This window comes from Antechinus flavipes, chromosome 3 (genome assembly GCF_016432865.1).
Source record: "Antechinus flavipes isolate AdamAnt ecotype Samford, QLD, Australia chromosome 3, AdamAnt_v2, whole genome shotgun sequence".
NCBI classification, from domain to species: domain Eukaryota; kingdom Metazoa; phylum Chordata; class Mammalia; order Dasyuromorphia; family Dasyuridae; genus Antechinus; species Antechinus flavipes.
In genome coordinates this window covers 51,058,174-51,085,551 of record NC_067400.1, presented here as the reverse complement: position 1 = coordinate 51,085,551, position 27,378 = coordinate 51,058,174, and the positions used below count along the sequence as shown (strand labels likewise).

Below are 27,378 nucleotides of genomic sequence, written 5' to 3'. Positions count from 1 at the left end.
CTCAACTGAATCTTCGTCTTTAATTAGGAAAAAAAATAATATGAAACTTTAAAATTACTGCATCTGACATTAACCACTTTTCTCTCTTGAGTTGTATTTCATCTTTAGCTCTCAAAGACTAAGAATGGTCCAGAATAATTACCCTTTTCATCATTGTAATCACTCTTCTGGTTGAGCTTACTTTAACTCTTATCAGTTCACACAGGTCTTTCAACATTTCTTTGAAGAACTGCTATACTACTTTATATTAAATCCTACAAGTCTTATCAATTCCAAATAAGTGATGTTGAAGTAGGTAAGGTCAAAGCTGATTTAAATTTTTTTTTTCTTTTCTGCTCCAATTAACAAAAGAAAAAGAACCTGTAAATACAAAAATATTTATAGCAGTTCTTTTAGTGGTGGAAAGACTTGGAAATTGAAGGGATGCCTATTTTTTAGGGAATGGCTAAACAAGCTACTGTATAGCTTGTGATAGAATATTATACTATAAGAAATGATGTGCAAAGAGATTTCAGAAAAATTTGATGCAAGGTGAAGTAAGTAGAATTAGTACATTGTACACAGTCACAACAATGGTCTACGATGAAGAGTTGTGAATGACTTAGCTATTCTCAGCAACACAACCATCCAAAACAATCCCAAAGATTATCTTTGGAGAAATCTTCAGAGAAAGAACCAATATTATCTGATACAGATCAAAAGATACTATTTTTTACCTTTCTTTCACTTTTTAAAAACTCATCTTCTTGTTCAAAATAACTAATATGGAAATGTTTTATATGGCTGTGCATTTAAATCTATATCTAATTGCTTATTAACTCAGGGAGAGGGGAAAAAAATTTGGAATTCAAAATTTTTTTTTAAGTTCAAAAAGCATTTAAACATGTAACTAGTGAAAAAATTAAATATTATACTAAAAAAGTCAAGTCTGTATGTTAAAGTGCAAAAAAGTAATTTTTTTCTAAGAAAATATAATTTTATAATCTAAGTAGCATTTATCAAAATAGTAGTACTTTTTCCAAAAGTTTTTTTCTTCAGTTTTTCATTAATTTTTTTCATACAGTATTAATGAATACTACTAACCTTCTCTTGTGAATTCTGCTGAAAATGTTGAGGCCTTCCTGACCCTTGCAATGATTGCCAAATACTGCAAAATTCATCATCATCTTTAACAAGTACCTGAAAAAGGCACAACAGGAATACATTTAAGCAAACAAAATGTAAGCATAATAACAGGAATAAAATAAAAATAAAATAAAAAAACAAATCTGGCCATCATTTATTTACTCAAGTTTTCAAGAATCTGTTCTTTATTAACTAAAAACACATCTGGCTACCTAGATAACTTTCATTAGCTGTTATCTTTCAGAGTTTTTCCCCTTTGAAATAAGGAAAAAATGAAATTATGTTTCTAGAATAAGTTCCATTTTAAAAGCCAATGAGCATTGTATATAAAGAAAAGTGACCTTTGGTAGGAATCAAGAACTAGATCTGCATTCAAATTCTGTTATGTCTGAGAGTGAGCCGTGTGATAGGGAGCACATCATTTAAACCTTTTCAATATCAGTTTCTTTATCTATAAAATGGGGATAATAATAACACCTACCTTGCAAGGATACTGAGAGAATTAAATAAAATAATTCATCTATAAACTGTTTTGTAAACCTTAAAAATACTTTATGAACAACAGCTCCTATTATATGCTATTGCAATTGATTTTTTTCCAAGATTTTATACTAAATGGTAAAAATCCAAATGAAGAACTTAAAAATAATTTAAAATACACCTATGAAGATATCAATTCATTCCTTTCCAATGTTAGCCTAGATCTGGTCTATAATGCTTGTAGTTTGTATAACCTGATAGATTAGGCTAGCTACCGTATCAAAAATTTATAATGATTACTTGGACTTGACTGATATTTTTAGTTACACTTCATATTTTTAAGCCACATTTCATATTTACTGGAATTCTTTGTTAGGCAACAGATCTCTGAACTAATTTTCTTTTTAACAATGGTTCATAATTTTGAAGTAATTATCCACATAAATTACAAATTATTAACCAAGTTATTATTCTGGTTGCTATATAACATTAATCCTTTCTGTGGTGCAGTGGAATTAATCTGATTTTAAAATGTTACCTATAATCCTAAACTTGAAAAAACCCAAAGTGTATCTACTTAATTTTCTAAGTCTCTTTATATCTCTTTAGTTTCCTTGGTAAAATACATTTAATTAAAATGACAGAATTTAAGTCTTGTAAGAACCTCAATTGGGTACAATTGACTTAAAAAAATCACTTCCCAACCCTTTAGTTTAAATTAAATAATATGAACAAAAAATTCAGTTACATTTCAAAAACAACAATTGAATTTCCTTTTGAATTGCACTGTTTGCAATTAGGGCACTTTGCAATTCATCCAGGTTTACAACTCAATGCTATTACTGCCTATCCAGTATCCCTCATTTATTATACAAATCCAACCATGTCATTTTTATCTCCACAATACATCTCACATATCCATCTCCTTTTTTATACTCATACAGTCACTCTCCTACTTTAAGAAAAATGCTCCAGAGAAAGAACTGATCGAAGTCTGAATGCAGAGCAGTGCACATTATTTTTCATTTAATTTTCCTTTTTTTTTTTTTTTTTTTTTGGTTTGCATTTTATTTCACAATGGAAAATATTTTGCACAACTGCACACATATTTTTTGCTTTGTCTCAGGCAGAGAAGGAAGGAAAGGAGACTACATGAAATTAAAAAAAAAATGTTAACTGTTTTTACAGGTATTTGGAAAAAATATTTTTATAACGTTCATCACCTTTCAGATTGAACACTGGCACTAATTTGTTCTCCTTGCTCCTGCTAAGAAAGTGACATTTCTAAAACTCCTATCAATAATATTGTTTCCTTCTTTTTAATCAACTCTGGGTAGCGTCCTTTTTCTTCTGGGGTCAAATACAAATTCCTGTTTAGCATTTAAGAACTCCATTATAACTTGACTCCAATCTCCAATCCATCTTTCTAAGCTTATATCTCTTTCTCTCATTCACTATGCACCCCTATGATCCAGTTAAACCCATTTTCTTTTTGTTTCACATACATGATATTCCATCTTTTGAGTCTTTGTACAGGTTCTCCCCCAAAGCCAACTGTGGGTATCCCTTGAGGCTATTGTGACTCCTTTTCCCACTTACTATATCATCAGCTTTCAAGGTTTCAATGATCAATTCTATTGAAGACGATTCTCAGATCTATTTATCAAGCTGTAACTACACTCCTGACCTCTAGTCTTGGATTTTCACCTGCCTATTGGACATCTCAATGTGGATGTCCTATTTTAGAATTCAACATATCCTAAGTGGAATTCATTATCTTTCCTTCTTGCCCTCTCCTACTTCTAAAGTTCCCTATTACTATCTAGGGCACTACCACCTTCCCAGTTTTCCATGTTTACAACCTAGGTCAATTTTGACTCCTCATTCCCTCTGACCATCCATATCCAATCTGCTGTCAAACTGTATAGATTTTACCTGGCAACATGCTTTGTATGCTCCCTCTGCCCTCAGACATTGCTGCCACCCTAGGGAAAACCTTCATTGCCTCATTCTGAACTATTGCACAGCTTCTGGTTGGGCTCCCTTTCTCTCCTAATCCATAACATCTAACACTCAGCTATCAAAGTGATCTTTCTAAAGTACATGTGTGAACATGTTACCTCTTGCCCCTAATCCCCCACTCAAAATAGCAACTTCCTGTCACTGCAGGACCAAATTTAAACTCCTGTTTCTCTTTTAAAGCCTTTCCAATTTTTAAAAACTTTACTCCTTTCCATGTACAACCCAGTGAAACTGGTTTCCTTGCTATTATTGTAAAAAGACATTCCATCTCCCAAGTGCACATATTCACTGGCTGTGCCTCATTCCTTGAAAACTATCTTGACTTCCTTCAGATCTCACCTAAATTTCAGAAATCTTTTCTGGTCTCATTTATTGCCACTACCTTCCCTCTGAGATTATGTCAAATTTATTCTGTATATATTAAATTTTACATAGTTGTTTGCATGCTGTCTGTCCTATTAAACTTTGAGATCTTTTAGCAAAGAGTCTATTTTAGCATTGTTCCCCCTTATCAATGCCTGACATATTGTATTAAATAATTTTGGCTTGTACTTATTACTCACATAAGATACACACACACAATATCCTATTGATGTAAAAAAAGAAAACAGATAAAATTAAAATCTTTAAATGTGTTTCTAGATTCAGTGATTCTGTCCTTTATCATTGGAATTCTGTAAATTAAACTAAAACCACCCCCAAATGTTACTGTATACTAATCTTCCATTAGCTTAAATAAAAATACTCCTCAAATCATATTTTCATCTTGAGGATGAAACAAGTTTTTTCTAAAATAAATAAACTTTGTGCCTATGTTCTTTCATCTTTTAACATAACTGGGGAAAAGTAGTAAATCTGGTAGTTTTTGGATTGATTTGAGAAACAAAACAAAAAAGACAAAAATAAAGCACAACTGAAGATAAGTCTGTAGATATCTTACTTGAGCAGGAGTCAAAATTGATCGAGAATTGTTGGAGCCTAAATGAGTTTTCTGAGAAGCTGAAGCAAACGGACCAGATGAACTTGAAGTACATGGGTTCACAGCAGGTTGCGGCTTCACTATGGCTGTCAATTTTTGATTTCCAGTCTCTGAGCGATTACCATGAGAAAGGTTAATTAAGGCACTTGTTGGCAGTCGATAACCTCTTGCTGGTGAGCACCTAAAAAGAACGAACAATATGTAAAATCTTATTTAAATTTAAAAAGAAAAACAATTTGCAGCCATTTAATGTAGTTCCAACTAGCCTACATTTCTCCATACATTCCACAGCAGTATGAGAGATTTTGTCAAATATTCTACTAAGATCTAGGGAAACTGTCTTTATACCATGTCCTGGCTCTACTAGACTAAAATTATCCTGTAGTTATTAGAGCTGAGGTTTGACATGCCTGACTCATTTTGCCTGAAACTAAACTGGCTTTCTCTGTTGACTCTTTTTCATAGACTTTCACTAACTTCCTTAAATATAACGGATTAGTATGTTTGAGAATTTTGCCAGGTATCACTTGCACACAGTATGTAGATTTTGTTCTCTCCTACAAAAAAATCAAGAAAGTGGCGAGTCTTTGATTTGGCCTTTACCTGGCCGACTCTTCCACCTTTGTGGAATGTAGATTATCTAGACCTAGTGACCTCAAGACTTTATTAAAGACAATGTGGTGTTCTCTCCTTCCTTCTAGGAACTATGATGTTCACAATATAATAAAACTGAATTGTTTTTTGGGTTACCATCCTGTGTATTGTTGACTCATATTATCTTAGACCATTAAAACCTCCACATTATTTTTAACACAAAGTGTTATCCATTAAATATTAAATAAGAAGAGTTCAAATACAAATTCTGAAACTTACTAGCTATGAGACCTGGAGTAAGCCACTTAAAACTACTTCCCACAATTAATGGGAAGACCAAATGATATTTATGAAGTGGTTAGCATAAAGTTATATTAGCTATAAGCTATTATTATTTGGAAATGGCTAAGTTTGGGGTAAGGTATACTTTTAGGGAAGAAACTGAGTTTTTTTTGTTTTGTTTTTACATATTAAATTATCCATTCTTGCCCAACCTTTCAAAATTGACTTTATGACTACAAGTTTAGGACTTAATATTAACAGTCTCATCTCTGATTCTACTCTTGGATGTGGCAGCCATCTTCCCTACTCCCTCCCATCTCCCCAGCTCTTCTAAGATTTATGTTTTGCAAATAATCCGGCCATGAAGAAATGAGAATCTGATGATGGTAGTGGCTGCATGGGAGATGATGTATGGAAGCTAGAGATGCCGTGGAGGTAGAATTGACAAGACTTGGGGGATGGAAAATTTATACTATCTGCTGGTTATTCATCCTGTTACAAGCTTTTTATCCTGTTAGCTAACCATCTGGTACAAATAAATGGAAGAAGAAATGGGCAAAGAAAGGACAGAGGAAATGTAAACAATAATTTCAGCAAGTATTCTTATCTCCTAAAACTAACATTTAGCATCCTTCTTGAAATCCCTATATGTCTTAGATAGTGATGCGTAGGACTAGATCTCCCAAGTATGAAGAAGCCTAATACTTGAGGAATTTTCCATGTTCCAGTTGGGCTCACCTAAAGATTATGAATAGGGCTTGTCTACTAGCACTCCAGGGAATAATATTCCAGGGAGAAGTTGCTGAACATAATGCTGAGTTATTAAGAGTGATAGTTGGATGTTTAGCATATATAGGACTGCTTGCCATCCTGGGGGGGGGGGGGGGGGAGGAGGGAGGGAGGGGAAAAAACGAAACATAAGTGATTGCAAGGGATAATGTCGTGTAGAAATTATCCTGGCATGGATTCTGTCAATGTGAAGTTATTATTAAATAAAATAAAATTTATATAAAAAAAAAAAAAAAAAAGAGTGATAGTTGGGACAACTATTTGAGTGGTAGCTAAGAAAATCTTCCTAAATAAAAATCTAAATAAGAAGCTCTAACCAGAGATTCTCTGAAACAATGTAAATAAGGAAGATATTTTTAAGCTAGGAAGATTTCAGTGGATTGAACACTATTCTGTAGAGTAAATAAGAAGAGTTCAAATACAAATTCTGAAACTTACTAGCTATGAGACCTGGAGTAAGCCACTTAAAACTACTTCCCACAATTAATGGGAAGACCAAATGATATTTATGAAGTGGTTAGCATAAAGTTATATTAGCTATAAGCTCTTATTATTTGGAAATGGCTAAGTTTGGGATAAGGTATACTTTTAGGGAAGAAACTGAGTTTTTTTTGTTTTGTTTTTACATATTAAATTTAATCCCATTGTACATTCAGGAGGAAATATTCAATAGGCAGTTGGTATTACTGAAATGGAATTCATGAAAGATTAAGATTGTATATTAAAATGTGGGAATTACCTTTGTAGTTATAACTGAATATATGGAAGCTGATAGAGTTTCACCAAGAGATAAAGTGTAGAGAAAAGCAGAAAAGGTAATCTACGAGAAAATGGTTTTAATGATGAGGGAAACATGGATATGATGAAGCAGCCTAGAGACTGAAGATAATAGAAACTACTCAATGGGAATGAGAAAGCTCCTCAAATCCTGAAAAGAGCTGATGAATGTATAAATTGATAAAAATTAGCTATGGTAAAGAGACAAGCTACCTTCTCTTTCTTAAAAGACTGGAGAAAAAGAGAAAAAAAAATTAAGTGACATACAGAGGGGTTTTGAGGTAGAAGAGGAGATCATCAAGTGGTTGACCTTGAATTACTCAGTAAAGATGAATAAAGATAATTAAATCCTCCTGTGGAAGGAATGAAAAAGTACTACCCAAGAGCTTTAGTATAGAGGTTTAAAACAACTTCCACATGGACCCTAATAGTTAGTGGAGGATAACATGTAGCAACCAAGTATCCAGTGAAGATTTGGTTAACATTTGTAAATGATTTCTTCCAATAGCACTCAGCATCATGAGTAGAATAAGACATGGCAAGTGGTAAAATTAGCATGGTATGAGTGCAAACAGGAAAGAGAAGCAAAGAAATCAGGTGTGATGGATTGTTTTGGAAAATAATTGCTTCATTCTCACTGGAAAAACTCAAAAAAAAAAAAAATACTGGATGACCATTGGCCAAACAGGTTGTAAAGGAGTTTCTTGTTCATTAGTTGATTAGATGACATTGGAATTCCTTATCAGCTCAGATTCTGTAACTCTTATAGAGTTGTCAAATCTACTGCTCACACTCAGCAGTATAATCATTTGTGCTAAAAGATAAGAATATTTGTGAATCACCTGTCAGATTGGCTAAGATGACAGGAAAAAATAATGATGAATGTTGGAGGGGATGCGGGAAAACTGGGACATTAATGCATTGTTGGTGGAGTTGTGAACAAATCCAACCATTCTGGAGAGCAATCTGGAATTATGCCCAAAAAGTTATCAAACTGTGCATACCCTTTGATCCAGCAGTGTTTCTATTGGGCTTATACCCCAAAGAAATACTAAAGAAGGGAAAGGGACCTGTATGTGCCAAAATGTTTGTGGCAGCCCTGTTTGTAGTGGCTAGAAACTGGAAATTGAATGGATGCCCATCAATTGGAGAATGGTTGAGTAAATTGTAGTATATGAATGTTATGGAATATTATTGTTCTGTAAGGAATGACCAGCAGGATGAATACAGAGAGGCCTGGAGAGACTTACATGAACTGATGCTAAGTGAAATGAGCAGAACCAGGAGATCATTATACACTTTGACAACGATACTGTATGAGGATGTATTCTGATGGAAGTAGATTTCTTTGACAAAGAGACCTAACTGAGTTTCAATTGATAAATGATGGACAGAAGCAGCTACACCCAAAGAAAGAACACTGGGAAATGAATGTGAACTATTTGCATTTTTGTTTTTCTTCCCGGGTTATTTTTACCTTCTGAATCCAATTCTCCCTGTGCAACAAGAGAACTGTTTGGTTCTGCAAACATATATTGTATCTAGGATATACTGCAACATATCTAACATATATAGGACTGCTTGCCATCTAGAGGAGGGGGTGGAGGAAGGGAAGGAGGGGAAAAATCGGAACAGAAGCGAGTGCAAGGGATAATATTGTAAAAAAATTACCCTGGCATGGATTCTGTCAATAAAAAGTTATTATTAAAAAAAAAATATTTATGAATGATCAGCAATTCATACCCATAGGTGGAACCATTCTTTTCTTTTCTTTTTTTTTTTTTCAAATTTTATAATAACTTTATATCGACAGAATCCATGCCAGGGTAATTTTTTTACAACATTATCCCTTGCACTCGCTTCTATTCCGATTTTTCCCCTCCCTCCCTCCACCCCCTCCCCTAGATGGCAAGCAGTCCTATATATGTTAGATATGTTGCAGTATATCCTAGATACAATATATGTTTGCAGAATCAAGCAGTTCTCTTGTTGCACAGGGAGAACTGGATTCAGAAGGTAAAAACAACTCGGAAAGAAAAACAAAAATGCAAATAGTTCACATTCATTTCCCAGTGGAACCATTCTTTTCAAAAGACATTGTGTAAGCAGCTAGCTGTCCATCTTTTGGAAGGCCAAAGTAAGGCAAGGCTACTTGCAGGACTTTAGGGGACTTAACAAGGCCAGTTTCCCAGCTGGTAACTTATATCTGAACTCCCTCGGATTATTTACTGACGACTGATATGATGTAAGCGTATTCTTGACATAGGATGCGTTAAACGAAAATAAATAATAGGATGGACTTTGACTAATAGAACAAAGAAATATCACCTTAGTTATACTTTCTGTGGTTTTTTGGCATTTGTATAATGTGTAACAGAGAAAAATATATTTGTGGTGGGGTTTAAAAGGGAAGCTGTAAGAAATAAAGTCAGTTCAAAATGTAGGCTTTAACTTGCCTAGCCCCATTCATATTTATTTCACTCACTGTTTCATCCAGCACTCATCCCAGTTGCTGACAAGATTGTATTACAAGACTTTAAAGTCTGACAGGGATGTTTTTTTCAATTTGTGGGGGAGATATTTTTAGAGTTCTGATCATAAATGAAACGGTACAAAAAAGAAGGCTCACACTCCTTTATTTTCTGGAAGAATTTTGCTCTTGGTGCCCAGGTTCCTTTTCCCCTTTATTCTGAATGTGTTTCCTTATTTCTAGGTCAACGGTCCCATCAAAAAAGCATCTCATCTCTTCAAATCACTGGAGAATGGAGTGGTTAGCCAGATTTCATCTTTCTAAGTTGACCTATGGCTAGGATGGAGATGGGAGGATACCGTGGAGGTAAAGGAAGAATAAGCTTCACAGGACACATTTTTAGACACAAGCTTAATTAGTCTAATCTGGAGTCAAATTAAATAAGGAAATAAGCAAGTACAACTAATAGAATTGTAGGGGAGGGGGAATTCCTAATTTTAATGCTAAGTTTCTCACTAACTAATAAAAAGAACCCAAATTTTAAAAATACTTTTGAAATTTTTCCTATAACATTACAAAGTTCATTCAAAATAAAAAGCAGGAATGAATTTAAATTTAGGTGATACACATATAATGGAAACATTATTAGGGAAAACAAACCTTATCCTTAAACCTCCATGAAATTCTTCATCAAATAATACTTCAAAAAGCACATCTGCTTCTCTACTAGCTGTAAAAAAAAAAAAAATCATTAAAAAGGAAAAGTCAGTTGGTTTTACATTTAGTAAAATTCTTTTGCATATTCTCCTGAAATATATTATTACACATCAAAAAATCCTTACATTTTGTATGTCATTCATTAAGTAGCAAAGTTTAAGGATTTAAAGAATTTTAACCAGAAAATTGGCTACAGACGTAGCCTATGCTTTGAAGAATATTAACAGTAAGCTGCAATATTTAGAACCTTTCAGAATCTAACAAAAAAGTTTTCTTCAAGAAAGCTAAAGATACTTTTTACTTGGCAATCAATACAATGGGAATCACCTGCATAGAGATTTTATAAATTATCTGACTTATTGATATAGATATTTTAAATCAATACTATGCTTAGTTTTCTTTGAAATTTCATTTGTAAACACTCACTTTTATGGGGAGGAAAAAAATTACATTTTTCTATAAAAATTAAGCGACTCTAATGAAAAAGTAGAAGAGTATCTCACTTGTCTCTTAAAATAGTTTTCAGACTGATTAAATAAAAGACTAAGATGAGGAAAATTTTCTCTGATCCCATGAAAACTTATTCATACCTGCCAGAGGTCTTGTATAATTTTAATGTGGTAAATAGAAACCTCCAAATTCTCAGCAGCCCTTTCTCAACTTCCCCTTCTTTTAACCACTCCCCAGATGACTAGGCAAGATAGAAAAGGAGGAGAATTTTTTCAGAAAAGGATAAGCTGAAAATATTAATTAACTTTTAAAAGTAGGATTTTTCCCCCTTATCTGATTGAAAGTCATTCCAGCCTATTTTGGCATTAAAAAAAAAAAAAAAAAAAAAACCCAAACAAATGTTTGTTTCCAAGATAATGATAGTTTAAAATAAATAACTGACTTCAGAAAGAAAATAGTACCTCCTTTAATTCCTATGATGGTGCCACGGAGACCCACAGGAACTGAAAAGTTTTCTCTCACATTTACAACACGATCAAAAAGACGGAATTCTGCATCCCGATCAGGAATAATCCCTTGCTGTTGCTCTAAAGGCTAAGAAGAAGAAAATCAATTCTAGTATTTTTTAAAGTCCTTTGCCCCCAAATACAAAATTCTAGGAGATTGGGGAGAAAAATTCAAGGAGTTGAATTTGCTATATTTTGCTATGAATATCACTTACTCTGTACAGTAAATGGGGTTTCACTGTCACTCGTACCTTCTTATTACTCTTCCTTTGCTAAAGAAGTGGAAAAAGATACATTTAAAAATTCAATTTACAAACTATTCACTTAAATACTGTTACCAAAAAAAAAAAAAGCTTCTAAAATCAAGCAACTATTCCACAAAGTGAAAGAATTAAATTTTGAGGTGTGGGAAAAACAAAGAGTGAATAACGCTCATCTAAAAAAATTTCATAAAATCTAAAATGGTATCAATTTATTGGAGGATTTTTGTTGCTAATTAAATTCAACAACCACTTAATTAAACTTCTACTATGTGCAAGGCTTTGTGCTAGACTCCAAGGAATACTTAAGAAAGGAAAGAAAATCAGTCTCTCACATCAAGAAGTTTTGGGATATAAAATAAATTAAGTATCAATCAAGCAAATCAACAAATATTGATGAAAAAGCAACGATTTTCCAGATGCCAGGTGGAAACTCACAACATAAATACAAAAAATGAAACAGTAACTCCTCACAATGAGCTTTCATGCTAAATAGGGAGATAAAAAATATACACAGGCAGACAAATACATATATATGCACACACAAAGTAGTCAAAAAACAAGTAGTTTAGGAGGGAGTACATCAGCAGTGAAGATCTGGAAAAGGTTCCTGAAAAAAAAAAAATCACATTTGAGAGGCACCTTAAAATTAGACATTTTTAAAGGCACAAAGTTAGGAGATGCAGCACTTGTGCAAGGAGCAGGGCAGTTTACATTAAAGAATGCAGAAAAGGAATAATGTCAATGAAGATGGAAAGAGAAGGAGATGCATCTTAATTCAGGGATCCAGAATACTTTAGTGAGTAGTAGGCTTAGAAAAAGCTTCCTAAATACCCAAAGGCAGAAAAGGATTCTGAAAGGCTGAGATTGGGGGAAGGGGGAAATCAAGCCTATATAAAAGCTTGACAGTAGATGCTCCATTTGGGGAACACTATTGAGGGGGAAGAATGTTAACTACATAGGGAAAGGTCAATCAGAATGTGAAGAGCTTTAAATGTCGATGAAGTTTGCGGCAGATCAGTTTACAAATTAAATGGAAGATAGCTTGGAGTGGAGAGATTTATAGATAACTATTTCCAGGGGAGCTGACTGAGATCATCAAGAGGGAGGATGTAAAGAGATGAGAGACCAAGACAGAGACTTGAGAGACAATAGGACTGATGACTGACCAAAGCACAGTGAGAATGAACAGGTAGACAGCTAGATGCAGAAGAGAGCTGATGAATATATAAATTGATAAAAATTAGCTTTGGTAACGAGACAAACTACCTCCTCTTCCTTAAGAGACTGGAGCAAAAGAAAAAAAAAATTAAGTGACATACAGAGGGGTTTTGAATTAGAAGAAAGATCATCAAGTAGTTGACTTTTATCATATTATCAAGATAATATGATAAAAAGGGAATGATAATATCTGAAAAGAAGAAAGAGTGCTAAAGAGGATCAAAAATGGCAAAGAGGATGGCAGCTGTCAACCAACTGTTGGACTCAGCAAGCAAGTATTTGGTAACCTTGAGAGAACTGTTTCAATTGCCTGTTGAAGTTAAAGCCCCATCACAAGGGATTGGGGGGTCCAAAGGAAGGATGTGGAGAAAATGATGGAGCTGAGAGAGTACAAGGGTGGTGTTGTGAAGGGAATTCAGCTGAGAATGTGGAGTCACATAGATGAGGAGAAGAATAGACAGAACCCTGCTAGCCATGGGGTGGAGATAGCTTTTCACATTTTCTGGAGACTGGAGGAGAGTGCCTATAGGTCTTCTCTCAATAACATCTGCTGACAAATTTACCTTAAGAGTATTAAAGTTTGCAATGCTTTATACAAGTTGTCTCAAATATTCTCAAACACCAACGGGGAGAAGGTAGATGAGGTCAGGCATCTGGGACAACAAAAATACCTGGTAATCAAGTCCCTAAGGGCCTGGCAATTCAAATTCTGTGCCAGTCTTTTTTTCTTATCTAAAGATAGGAGATGATGCACAATCAATAATTTTGGAACTGGTTCCTGAAATTCTTAAATATTGGTCATCTTATGGGTCTTATGACTGTAAGAGAAAATACTGAGGACATAACTTGAAATCCAATAAAAGAGCTAATTTAAAAAGTAATTCTTTCTGAAAAATTCAATTATTATCCTCTCCCCTATCTAATGACATTTAGAACACAGCTAAACATCTGAAATGAAACAAAAGCTTCTCTGTACTCCAAATATATGCCACAAAGTCAGTCAATTAAGTATTTATTAAGCAATTATGCTGTGTCAGGAACTGAGCTAAGCACTGGGGATACAACAAAAGGCAAAAAACAATGACATCCTCAGGGACTGTTTGTTAGTTGAAAATAAGCAGGTATTCTGAAAATGACAAGAATGTTTGACCACTGACAGACTCACGAGAAGTATAAAAAGCAGACAATTTTGTGCACATTTAGTGCTACTCTCTATCCAAAATCTTTGAGGATACCTCTACTTTATAACTATATAGCCCAATTATATTCTTGATGATAAACTTGTATTGCCAAGAAAAGGATTAACTGTGTCCAGTACATTATTTTACAAAGAATAGAATTGTACTTTTAGATTTATATCTTAACTAAATCAAGCCAAATTTTCAGTTTGACTTCTGTGAATCCCTGATCTATTTTAAAAATTTGGCTCAGAGGCCCTTTTATATATGGAATCTTCCTGATGTATCCAGCCCCAGCCTCTTTCCTAAGATCCATCACCAACTTCCCATTAGACATTTTGAACTGGATATGCTAAAGTCATATCAAACTAAAAAATGCCCAAAACAAAATTGCTTTCTTCTCCCCCATATCCTACTTTTCTGAAATTTCTTTATTTCTGTCAAGCAGACAGGTTACGCAGGTTCTTCCCCTTAGTGTCATCCTCAGCTCTTCATTATCACTTATCTCCCCCCAACCCATATCCAAACAGTTACCAAATCTTGTTTCTTTCACAATTTTGCATTCATTCCCCTTTCTTCATTCATAACTGTTAACTCTAAGATCAAATATAAAAACTTGTTTGTTCTTTTAAAACTCTTCAGGATCTGGCCCCAACCTACCTTTGAGACTCATTATACTTTATCTCTTTCTCACAAACTTTATGGTCTACCTACACAGGCTTTTATTCCTGTTTCTCATATATGGCCCTTGATCCATCTCTGGATCTTTTCCCAGGCTGTTCCACATACCTGGAATGCATGTACTTTCTCACTTCTGTCTCTTAGAATCTATCATTTCCTTTGAGATTTATCTATAACATCATCTTCAACATGATGCCTTTTTTGCTCCCTTAGTTGCTAGTGCCTTCTCCCTGAAAAGAATGGAAGCTCCTTAAAGGCAGGCGTGATCTTTTTGTCTTTTTACTCTCTATATGTAGCACAGTGCCTGGCATGTAATAGTGATTAAGTAAAAGCTTATGGATAGATAAGAGTTAGGATAAGCAAGTTACTTACTACCTTAAGAATTTTTTGACCATGTTGGGTACTGTGCTAGAAAAATACTTAAAGAGAGAAACACATATTCTACTCTCAATTAACATCATCTCACAAGATAATAAACATTTAATGGCATTTAAGGCTGATGCCTCTGCTACCATCTAATGATTACTTAAATTGTATCCTTAGGGATTTCACATGTCTTCCTGGGTAGATAATATGAATCAACATGTCTAAAATGGAACTTAAACTTAAACTAATGCCTCTTTTCTAACTTTCCTATCTAATGCCATTTTCTCATTTAATGCTAACTTTTATATCCTACAATGGAATACATGTTTTTTAGGGATGAGCTCTGTAGTTGTTTCTCCAGAGCCCAACAGACAGAGTACTTGGAACACATTAAAAATTTAACAAATGTCTGCCAAATCTCTACACTTCTGATTCTTTCCTTTTCCTCACCTCACACATCTGGTCATGTACTAAACATTTGTAGCTCTGAAAATTTTTTCTGGCCTTTCTAAATTCTCCTTACCATCCTATTAGTTTTGGGCCCTTGTCTCTTCTTCCTATAACTTCTGGCAGCTTATCTGACTGTCTCCTGTTCCTCCTCTACACTGCTGTCCAGGAAATCGTCCTGATGAACCACTTTACTCTTTTCCTCAAAGCATCCCAATATTTCCACATTGCTTAATCAAGAAAGGACAGACTGGTTTCGGCATTCAGCCTGCCTGTTGCTCTACATTATTCTATACGTCAGCAAAACTGGAGCATTTCCTAATGCTTCTTCTTACGCTTCCTTCTCCCATCTTTACCAGTGTTCATACTCTTTTCCCAAAACTGAAATGGAGTTTTCACTCATATCCCAACTGCTTTCTCTAACAAGCTGTCAATGATCATCCAAGATCCCTTTCCTTCACACTTCCCTCTCCTCTCTCATCTGCCTTCTTAGGTTCCCACAATTGCAAGGCTTCATCTAGCTTTGCACCCTAACTTTAGGACCGGTGTACTGCACATGGCTGGACATTAATAAATGTGGTCAAGTCAAACTTACCAGCCATTATTAACATAGAATAATGTTACCAAACAAAATGTTATAATTGAATGTTATAAAGAAAAATGTTAATACTATGTTAGTTTCATTAGAATAAAACAACATATATTTTGGGAATTTAATCAAAACAATTAAGTGTTTTTTCTACCAAAATTCTACAAAAAAGGGAAAGATTTCTTGAATCTGCTAGTGTAATCTTTTAACTTGCTGCTATATCTATCATTCAAAGTGGCTGGAGGTTATAAAGACTTTAATTTCTTTTCAGATTAAGAGTCTGATTTTGCTGTTATCCATATAGTAAGATTTCTTTTGAAAGATGAGCAAGCTGCTCATTGTGATTCCCTTGAAACACACTTATTTGGATAAGATGGCTATCAATTCAGATTACAAATATTCTCATATATACAGGTGTTTAGCAAATATTCTTTAATGATGAATACACAAAAATATAGTCAAACTTTAAAAGACTCTACTGAAGTACATATTATACTTAGCAAACAATGAGATAAATGAATAAAATGCAAAATAGAACTTTAGTTACTATAGTGTTGAAATGGAGCTGAGGATACACATTATCAAAGTCATTGTCTTTTCCATATATACACATGCATACACACACTATTCAGACTAATTATATGTCTAAGAAATACATTTTAAATTCATAACAAAGGCAGTGGGAATTTTGTAGCATGCCTATCTAAAAATAATTATACAATTATTTAAACAGTAACAAATACAATGAGGTGATACTAGATGATAACATGAATTTCGGCTTTATCACCTTGCATTCTTTTGAATATCAATCAATAAGCACGTTAAGTGCACTATATTAGTCAGGCAATGTACTAGTAATAATATTAGTAATATAAAGCAAAATCAGAAACAATCCCTGCCTTCAAAGAGCTTACATTCTTAATGGGGAAGAGAAATAGCATATTTATATGTGCACATAGTAGAAGTTCAATGAATACTTGTTGAGTAAGATTAAAGCCAAAAAATTTGCATTTCTAATAGTTACTCTTAATTTTTTTACTTCTCTACTGTTTTATTATCAAAAAAAATTGTAGCCAACATTGACAAAAATTTTCCCTATCTCTAAATGTTATCTACACCATACTTTTAATTTTGGATGTTAAATGCTCATGTGAGACATAACTGGATAAATTTAGGCTAGGAAAATTTAAATTAGTTCTTGTTTAATCAAGGTTAAAATTTAAAAAAAAAAAAAAAAACCCAAACACATAAATTAACAATTTAATAATCTAGGTTGGAACAGACTTTTATTGATTTTGGTCAAAGACCATTGAAAGATTTACAGAATAGAATAAACTGTAATCTCTAAAATAAGACCAAAATTACTATAATGATTACGTTTCTAAGTGTAAGAATAGGTAACATTTTAGAAGTGATTTCATAAAAATATATCAAGAACTTATGAATATTTTTTGGGGGTGCACAATGGGAATTCAGATCTGTGAATTTGTGTAGGAAACTTCCAATGTGGAAAGAAGGCAGATACTTGTCTCTGACTTACAGTCTCAAAAGAATTGTTGGGTGCAATAAAACAATTTGTCATTAACTGTGGTTGTGCAGCTATTATGTGGCAGAGGCAGGATTTGAAAAAAAGATCTGTTTGACTCATGGGAGGAATCTCCACATCATGTCACCTCTCATACAATGTATAAGTTTTATTATTTCTAAAAAATTTTTTTGAAAACAACGCCTTAACTTTGTTCTCAAATAACTATTCATCCTGAATATTTTAAATAATTCAGAACTATCTAGGCCCCATTGACTTTACTATAATTACATTTTAAAAAATTAAAGATATAAAAGAAAACTGAATTATACATCCAGAACCTGGTGTGCTATAAATGATGAATCAAAGTTCTTAGAATTCTTTAAACTGATGTGAAAAGATTGTGTATTACCAAAATGCAAATACCAACATGTAAATATGTCTATTTAGCTGTGATACAAAATAGGTCCCTTACAAAACTTTGCAAATTTTCTCTTAGTTCTGTGGTATTTCATTAACTCAATCCCATTTATTGAAAACGTGTACCTTGCACTTTTCTACTTCTTCTTCAATTTTCTCAACAATAGCTGCATCCAGAATTTGTAAATCACAAGATGAGCGAGACAAAGCACTGACAGGATGCGCCTTTAGCCACGTAACAATTTCTTGAACTTTCTCAGCACTACATTAAAAAAAAAATTCATTATTTTTCTTCCAGAGATAATGTTCTGAGGGATTATATATCATAGCAAAATTACAACATCCCCAGATTTGTGATCTTACAAATATATAATCATTTAAGTTTATTCTAGAGACAAAGAACCAACATAAACTTGGAAATATTATGTCCTAAGACCAAAATCAACATTAACAAAAATCGTATCTTAAAAACATTCACTGAACATATGAAATGAAAACAATGTCATTAGCATCATTATTAAAATATAACTTTACTTGAACAATGAACAAGATTTTATAATTAGTCTGGTCAACAACTGGGACCACTGATTTGGACTACTGCATCACTGAAATGACAAAAAAATTACATACCCATTCTCATTTTCACCAGGCCAAATGTCATCTTCATAGAACACATCTTCTTGGCTGTTCTTAGCTACATAACTAAAGAGTTCTGGTACCCTACCAAGAATAATAAAATGCATTTTAATTATAGTGCTCCTCTGTAATCATTTGTTCCCAAGTGCTATAGATAACTGCTCCCTATAGCTGGGGAATTTATAAAGAGATTTAAAAGACTCAAGAGACAGAACATTGTTACCATTACTTTAGAAAAACCTTTACATGTAGACTGGTCAAAGAGTAAGGCTGACAAAACTTAAAAGAACTCATGATAGTTAGCATTCTTTAAACAAATTCATGTTGCATACTAGCATGAATAAATTAGAAAGAAAAGATTTTAGAAAAAAACAGATTTTTGAGTTTTGTAAGTCTTACAATAATAACTATGACATTAACTTTCTCTAGGATCCATTCATGCATGTTTAAATCCTAAGTCTAATTTATTATTACTAATAGAAAATTTAGAATTTACTTTTCCAGAAATAAATTTGTAAAATTGAACATAATGAAAGAAAGTAACAAATATGGAATTAGGTATTCCAGTGAAGCAAATATATATACACATTTAAAATTGTTAAAAAAACCTTTTTTATATTCCCATAGTACTTTAAACCTTGAAAACATTATTTTGAAAGTTGAAAATGTATTCTGAAAATATTACTTATATGGGGGAAAATGTCTTAACTGAAATGAATTTTTAGTTTATTACAAAACTCAGAAGACTACTGTGCCAAAAATTCTCATCCTGTTCCCTTTTTCACCCTTTCAAATGCTTACAAAATACAAAATAATAAATTAGCAGTATTTATTGAGACTATTGTGTATAAGATTCTGGAATAATTAAATCATTTATCAGTAAAATTTAGATGGAAAGGGAATGAAACCTTTAAAATCTCCTATGAAATGGGCAGCTAGGTGGTGTAGTACATAGAGTACCAGCTCTGAAGTCAGAAGGACCAGAGTTCAAATCTGATCTCAGACACTTAACACTTCCTACCTGTGTGACCCTGGGCAAGTTGCCCCAGCAAATAAACAAACAAACAAACAAATAAATCTCATGTGAGTATGGACAAGCTGATTTTTTTAAACAGGTGTCAACTTTATAAGTAAGCACTTTTAATTTCTCAGATATTTAAAAAATATTAAACCATTTCATTATCCGCACATGTAAATTCATTTAGTATTTTAAGAGTTTCAAAACAATATATAATATCTCATTTAATTCTTATGAGCTACCAAGTAAGTACTATAGAAACTAGATTAATCTTATAGATGAGGAAACAGGCTCAGAATGGTTAGTAACATGTCCAAAATCTTAGTTACTAAGTTCTAGATTCCACACCCATTCCCTTCCAATTATATCACATAGGAAGTGATGCACAACAAGAGAACTGTTCGGTTCTGCAAACATATATTGTATCTAGGATATACTGCAACATATCTTAACATATATAGGACTGCTTGCCATCTAGGGGAGGGGGTGGTGGAAGGGAGGGGAAAAATCAAAACAGAAGCGAGTGCAAAGGATAATGTTGAAAAAAATTACCCTGGCATGGATTCTGTCAATATAAAGTTATTATTAAATAAAATAAAAAAAAAAAAAAAAAAAGTAAGTGATGCACATAGCACAGTATGGTAAAAAGAACAGTTAATTGGGAAATTTTGATTTCTTCAACCAAGTATGACTCTGGACAAGTCATCACTTCTTAAGTTTCACTGTTCTTGTCTTTTGGTCATTTCAAAAGGCCTTTCTGGCATTAACATTTTATAATCATGTAAGGACCTAGAAAATTGGAGAAGTATCATTTCTAAAAATGAGAGTAACTCAGATATAAGACTGAAAAAAATTATTGAAAAAATATAAGTTGTTTCTATTTTTTAAAGTTATTAGTAAATTCCATACCGTGATTTTTTTGTATGAGATTATATCTGGCTGAAGCAAAGTTCTGGCTTGGAAACTTTCCCCATGAAGAATAGTACAACTTTCAAGAGGAAGTCATGGAATCGTTATCTCACTAATTTCTCTCTCTCTCTCTCTCTCTCTCTCTAACATTAATTATGGATACCATTCACTCTATTTTGCCATCATACTGAATGATGTGGTCACCTGTGATGATGGCACTACTAAGGAAAATCAAGTTACATTTTAAATGTTTGTATTTAATTTAAAACTAAAAAACTAAGATCAGTTTGACAAAATGAATTAATGCCACTAAATCATATGGTTGTGGGGAAGAATATGAGAAGGGACTTCATAAACCACTACCTTTCAAGGTACTCTGCCAGGAGCTGCTCCACAGCACAAGAATACATCCATTCATTGCCAACTTTTTTGGTGTAACCAGGAACCTCTTCATTCTTCTTATTGAACTTCAAGTTCAACCCCACATTGGCTTTGTGGTCTCCATGGGGACTATTTAAAAAACAAACAAAAAATGCTTATTAATTTTCATCAGGCAACAAATTAAAACTGTTTTCCGATTTCAGAAAAATTTGGGTTTGATTCCATATTTTAGTAATTGTGGCTACTTAATTGTGAAAAATAACAGTTCAAACTAGAAGAAAAACTGCAGAAGCTGAAACAAGTAAAGCACAGATAAATCACTTCGTTAAAAAAGAAAAAAAAAACTCAACAAGAGGCAGGGAATTGGATTATATTAATTTTTTTTTTAAATCAACAAAAATCTACCTTCTCTTCTACTTCTCTACTTTTCTCAATGAGAAAGAAAAGGAAAAAAAGTGTTAAGAACATGTACAATCATAAATTGGCCACTCTGAATCTGTAACTTCTCTATTAGGAGGTAGGTAGAATGTTTCATTCTTAGTCCTTTGGAATCTTGGTAGGTCATTGTGCAGATCAATTTCAAAGCATTATAAATTTCAATACTTGTTATGGCATATTTTGTTCTACTGGCTCTGCTCACTTAACTCTGTACTAGTTCATTCAAGTATTCCCAGGTTTTTTTTTTTTTAAACATCCCCTGTCATCATTTCTTTTAGCATAACAGTATTCCATCATATTTATATACCTAACTTGTTCTTTTTCATAGGCAATCGATAGGTACCCACTGTTCCAATTCTTTTGTCACCACAAAAGGAGCTGCTATAAATATTTTTGTAGTCTTTGTTTTGCTTAGGGCTAATCATTTTCTTTAACTTGTCCTCTTTCTCCCTTCATTTCTTCCTCCATTTAGTGAAATTATTTCTATACCCAATTCTCTTCCCTTCTTTGGACAAGAATGATGTTCAAATGTCAATCTTTCCTCTCACCTTTTCTCATCTTTCTGCAGACTTTTTCACATGCACCTGGATTACAGAAGATTATTTTCCTCATCCTTTTCCCTTTCCACCAATTAGTGAATCATATTTCAAGGTCGCTACACTTCTTTGAAGTATTAACTACTAAATAATGTATGATCCTGACTGTAGCTTCTTGAAACTTGAATTCTGCCTTTTCAGTTGCTTGCAGTATTTTTTTCTGACTTGAACTATAATGTTCATTTTGTATTTTTTCAAGATGTGACCAGTGAAGTCTTTCTGTTATTCTTTGTCCTCTAATTCTAAAGAGATATGGGCAGGGATTTTTTTTTTTAAGACTTCTTAATATATACTAAAATATAATAAATAATCTTCTTCTTTTTTTTGATCATAGTTTTCAGGTAATCCAAATCATTCTTTTTAGATTTTTTGGAGGGGTAACTGGGGCTAAGTGATTTGTCAAGGTCACACAGTGTTAAAAGTATCTGAGGCCAAATTTGAACTCAAGTCCTCCTGACTAATTATCTACTGCACACATCTAGCTGCCCCCATCTAAATGATTCTTAATTTTTTCCCCTCATAGATTTACCAGTTCAATTGTTTCTGCTACTTAAAACATTTTTTCCAATTTTTTTAACCTAATAAACTTAGTTATTTCTTGTTTTCTCATGGTGTCAATTTCCATTTAATTCACTCATAATTTTTAAGAGATTTGTGGCTTGAGTAAAAGTTTTTTACCTCTTATGTCAAGCTATTAATTCCTTTTCCAGTTTTTTCTTCTACAGCTCTTTTCCAGTTTTTCCTCTAGTGTTCTCATTTAATTTACAACAATATTTTAAATGCTTTCAAAAACTTTTGCTTCCATCTTTTCTAGGAATTTTAGGTGAACTTAGGTCCAATTTCTGCTTTTTAAAGAGACTTTGCTTATACATTTTTAAAAGTAATTTTCTTCTGGCTTTATGTAAAGTATCTGTCACTATTTTTTTTTTGGGGGGGGAGGGGTTTAGATTTTTTGGTTCCTTTTCCCAGTCTATATCTTGATTTCAGACTTATATTACAATTGGATCTATGAACTTAGAGAGAATGTGTGTTGCTGAAGTTGGATCTTCTGGCGTGTTGGAGATTTGTTGCTGTTTTCTTAGGGATTTGAGTGTTATATTATTTCAGGATCTCAAGAAGAGCCCTGGCTGGGCCTCTGAAATTTTTCTGTGCTCTCAAAGTAGTCTGATTCATGGAAAACGTGTCCAAGCTCTGCAATCTCTCTCCCGACCTATGTTAGGTTCTGAACAACACACCTACCTATGCTGACGTTTCAATAGAGCATTTCTGAACTTCGTCCCTATCAAATAGCTAGAAATCTCTACTAGTTCAGTGTGCCAAAACTGAAGGCTCTTTTTTGGTCTGAGTTTCCTGTCTGGCTTATCCTACTGCTGAGTATGGACTGAACTGGAGGCTAGAAATGAAGATCCGTCTTCTGGTCATGGGAAGCCACATAGCTGCTGCATGTCCCTTGCTTACTACACAGCCAAAGGGCATGACCACCCCTCATCCTGTGCTCAGCCTGTCACAGGTCTGCTCTGAGGAGTGGGTGCCCAGCTGCCACCAGATTTATCAGAACTGCTCTCACTCTCATGAACAGCCTTTGCCTGTTCTTGTCTAGTTATTCATCTCAGCCCACTCCCTATCTCTACTCCTATCCCAGTGTCCACAGATATCTCTGTCTGTCTTCCATTGCCAGCATAAGATGGAAAAAGGATTCAATGTAATTTTTTCCTTGAATTTTCTACTCAGAACTTAGCCTGCTGCATTTTTTATATCTGTGTGTAGGGGTGGTAGAGCTTGACTATATTCGACTAGAGTTCTTCCTCCTACTCCTTCATTTGGACTTTACCTCTCAACACCTTTAGGATATATAGACACTCTGATACCTTTTTTCAAGGTTCAATTAGTTACCTATTTTAGTTAAGAATTATCCTTTTTGGACAAGGCATTTCATAAAAGTTGAATTAGATGAAAAATCAGAGGAATTTACGTAAAAAGCTGAGTTAAGAAAAATTAAAATTATATTTTAAATCACTATTGAAACATTAAATATTTCATTTTCTTTCCACCTTATAGTGTTAATTATTTTTCTAAAAACTTACTTTCTCCTAGATCCTCTTCCAATAAAAATACTTCCTGTAAACCTTGAAACAAGGTATCCACTCACTCCAAGACGACTGGCCAAAACATATCCAGGATTGTATTTTATAGAATATTTCTTTAAATATAAAAACAAAAAAAATCATTATGGTGCAGGGCAGAAATATGTAAGTGCTTTATATTTTTCCCTCTATTTTAATCTCTGCTCTTATTTCAAAGGGAATAAATCTGTCATTATGCCCTTGAGCTATATCAATGAAGGAATTCTTAAATGTAGCTGACCTATTTAGAAAAAAATTTGGAGATTTTTTATTTTTTACTTCTCACCAAATATTATATTCCCAAGAATTAAAAGAAAATATGAAAATCAACCTTTTTCTCTCTCTCTCTCTTTATATATGTGTGTGTGTGTGTGTGTGTGTGTGTGTGTGTGTGTGTGTGTGTGTGTATACAAGGAAATGGAATTAAATCTTGTTTATTCAAGGAAAGATATAATGCAGTTTGGCTAAAAAACAATGCTACCAGTCTATGCACGTGTTCACTAGGCAGAAAACTGTATCAAGTGGGTGTTACAAATGGAAGCTAGTCCCTGACATCAATAATAATAACTTTATATCACACTGTAGTTTTCAAAAAGTTTCTATCATAATGGCTCTCTGAAGGAAGTACAATTATTGTCCCCATTTTGTAAATAATAAAATGGGGGTTCAAAATAAGAGCCTCTGCTGCTGAACACAACACACTTTATCAGAAACTTCATTATCTGAGGTAGGGATAAAAAAGGAGCCACAGAGATTTATTCCAAGGGATATGGCGATTACATGATGATAAGCACAAACTAAAATAAAAATAAATGCCCTATAAAATAAATTATACATTTGTGAGTCTCAGGGTAAAGGAAGGGATAAGTGATTTAGAGGAAATAAAAAAGACTGAGGCTGTGTTTATATAGAGAAGGGAAATGTACCAATGATAGATAATAACCATATAATTGATGCATCTACCAAGATTGCTGATAAGAGGAAAAAAAAGGTCATGGTCACCATGATCAAGAAAAAGGGAATCGGATTATGACCTCATACAATGATGTCCAATAAAGATAAGTTGTCAAAGCATTAAATCTGAAGGAGAATAAGGAAGCAGACAATAATAGGGAAAAGGGGTGTAACTATCTGTCCATTAATAAACATTCCTCCCCTGAATGTCAGGGACAAAATAAAAATCCAGGAGGAAGAAAGGAGGGAGAGATTAGAAGAACATCTGTGGGAAGAAGGGTCCACGAAAGGGATCCTAGGGAAGAAGAAACTTCTTAGTATAAAATTTAGTCCAGTGTTAGCCTTCAAATGGTAGCAGCTTTAATAATTTTTTTTTATCCTATATAGTTTAAAATACAGGCAAACTATGCTTTGCATGATTTATAAAGTTTGATCTTTGAACCCAGCCAATTTCTTCCTAAAGGATTTATTATGACAACTCTGTACAAGTCTGAACTAACAATTTTCACTGAAAAACAGAATTTTATGAAGGTTTGCATGGGCTTTTGAAATATAAGTACTATATCCTATTTTAAAAAGCATAAGAATTTTAGGTATTAGAGATCTCACTCATCAGGAACCAGTCATGAGTTGGAAATGTTTTTATTATGTTTCCAAAATAAAAGATATATCTTATTAGGCAGAGAAAGTTACATAAAAACATTTTATCTACCTTTAATATATCTAAATCTAAAAATAAATAAATCTAAATACTTTTAACATCTCATGCAAAGATAGACTATTTGTCTAGACAAGGTGAAAGGCTATACTCACATGCTGGTTCTGTATTAAGGCATCAAGATGAGGTTCACATGGAATGTTGAAAACCACACGAATTCTACCTTCTGTGATCACATCCCCTGAATCCTGAACCTTTGAGAAGAAAAAAAGTTTGTTAAAGAGCTTTTACATTTAACTTCTCACCTAAATTAAAATGTAAGCCATAATTTTAAAAACATGAAAAGAGAATTAAAATCAGTAATAAATAATGAGAACGAACTTCGCCTGTGCAGCCATAGTAAGGAGTTCCCAGCATAAAGACTGTACTTCTAGGTGGAAACAGGTCATCCAATGTTTTGATATTAGAGAAATGTGTCTCAAAAGCACTGATATCCTAAAAACAAAGACATAAAAATCAGTAAGAGTGAAATTTTCAAAAGAATTTAAGATTTCTGTTTTGAGTTTGTAACTGTATGGAAAGAAAATTTTACCCATGATTATTTTCTGTGAATAATACAATCAGATATTGTAAAAAAAAAAAAAAAAAAAAAAAAGGCACCATACTATCTTTTAAAGTCCATTGTCGAATATTCAGAGTAACTATACCTTAAAAATACTGCTAAAAAAGATAATTTTATGTTTACTATTTTATGTAGATTTATATTGGGAGAGGAAAATATATTAGTAGCACACAAATAAAAAAAAAAGTAGTAAATGCATGGTTGCAAATAATGCTTTATATTTTGGAAAAATTTAGCTATCACAAGCTAAATTCTGTTTTTTACCCTTCTTTCTAGAATACCAGCAATTCAGAAAATGTCACATTCATAATTTTAAGTCACAGAGTTATTTTTCCATTTTACTACCTTATAAAAGGTAATAGGATTTATCTTTTTCTTTAAGTAGTGTGCAATAGTAGGCATCAAGAAGAGATTGAAGCCTAAAAGGAGCCTTACCTTGACAATAGTTTGATAAACAAAAGGAAGAACTTGTTTTGACCACTGTTTCTCCAGATGAACCTCACCATTTTGATTTAATTGATATTTATGACCGGTAAGTAACTGAGCATACACAACAACAGAAGTTTCATTTATTATTATTCCTTTTCTTCTCTGGTAGCTAAAAGGGGGAATACAAGGGAGAAACTTATATATGTAAATAAGTCGGGAGTAGAACCCAGTCCCTGTCCAAAACTGTTTCAACTGGATTAATAATTAAATGCCCAGAAAGCCTTTAAAGAAATATGTGAACAACTCTGGATATACTTTTCATGTTCTATGTATTGTTAATATCCTTCTGCTGTTATCTGATCCTACTCAGAAGTATGCATATCATATTGTGTGAATAAGAATTATATGGAATTCTCAAGGGAAAAAACTAAAATAAATAAATATCAAATTGTGTGTGTGTATACACACATACACACACACATATGCATATATATATATATATATATACATATTGTTCTGTAAAGATACCTGTAAGTAGAAAAAGGCAGCAGCAGACTGAAACTAGTAATAGAGGGGGGGAAAAAACCAAACTAATTTGTAGCTTACTTGCTTTTAAAACAATGTAACATTTGATTTGAACAAGTTTTATATTTTAAAAAATACACTACAAATTAAAGATCTAAATTTACTCAATACTTAATTTATACGTTAACTCATTTTATAAAGACAATCCGGA

At 33.2% G+C, this 27,378-nt stretch overlaps 1 protein-coding gene across 1 annotated transcript in view; it reads right to left on the bottom strand.

The window, feature by feature from the left end:
* XRN1 (5'-3' exoribonuclease 1) overlaps positions 1 to 27,378 on the bottom strand; it is an 88,073-nt gene that overhangs the window by 18,811 nt on the left and 41,884 nt on the right. Inside the window, exons 21-32 of the mRNA XM_051983344.1 lie at positions 26,649 to 26,811; positions 25,973 to 26,086; positions 25,747 to 25,845; positions 23,941 to 24,056; positions 20,805 to 20,951; positions 18,509 to 18,598; positions 18,005 to 18,140; positions 11,407 to 11,463; positions 11,147 to 11,279; positions 10,179 to 10,248; positions 4,568 to 4,787; positions 1,084 to 1,179 (exon numbers count right to left, since the gene is read on the bottom strand). Of these exons, the coding sequence (XP_051839304.1) occupies positions 1,084 to 1,179; positions 4,568 to 4,787; positions 10,179 to 10,248; positions 11,147 to 11,279; positions 11,407 to 11,463; positions 18,005 to 18,140; positions 18,509 to 18,598; positions 20,805 to 20,951; positions 23,941 to 24,056; positions 25,747 to 25,845; positions 25,973 to 26,086; positions 26,649 to 26,811 (1,441 nt within the window). The remainder of the gene's footprint in view (positions 1 to 1,083; positions 1,180 to 4,567; positions 4,788 to 10,178; positions 10,249 to 11,146; positions 11,280 to 11,406; positions 11,464 to 18,004; positions 18,141 to 18,508; positions 18,599 to 20,804; positions 20,952 to 23,940; positions 24,057 to 25,746; positions 25,846 to 25,972; positions 26,087 to 26,648; positions 26,812 to 27,378) is intronic.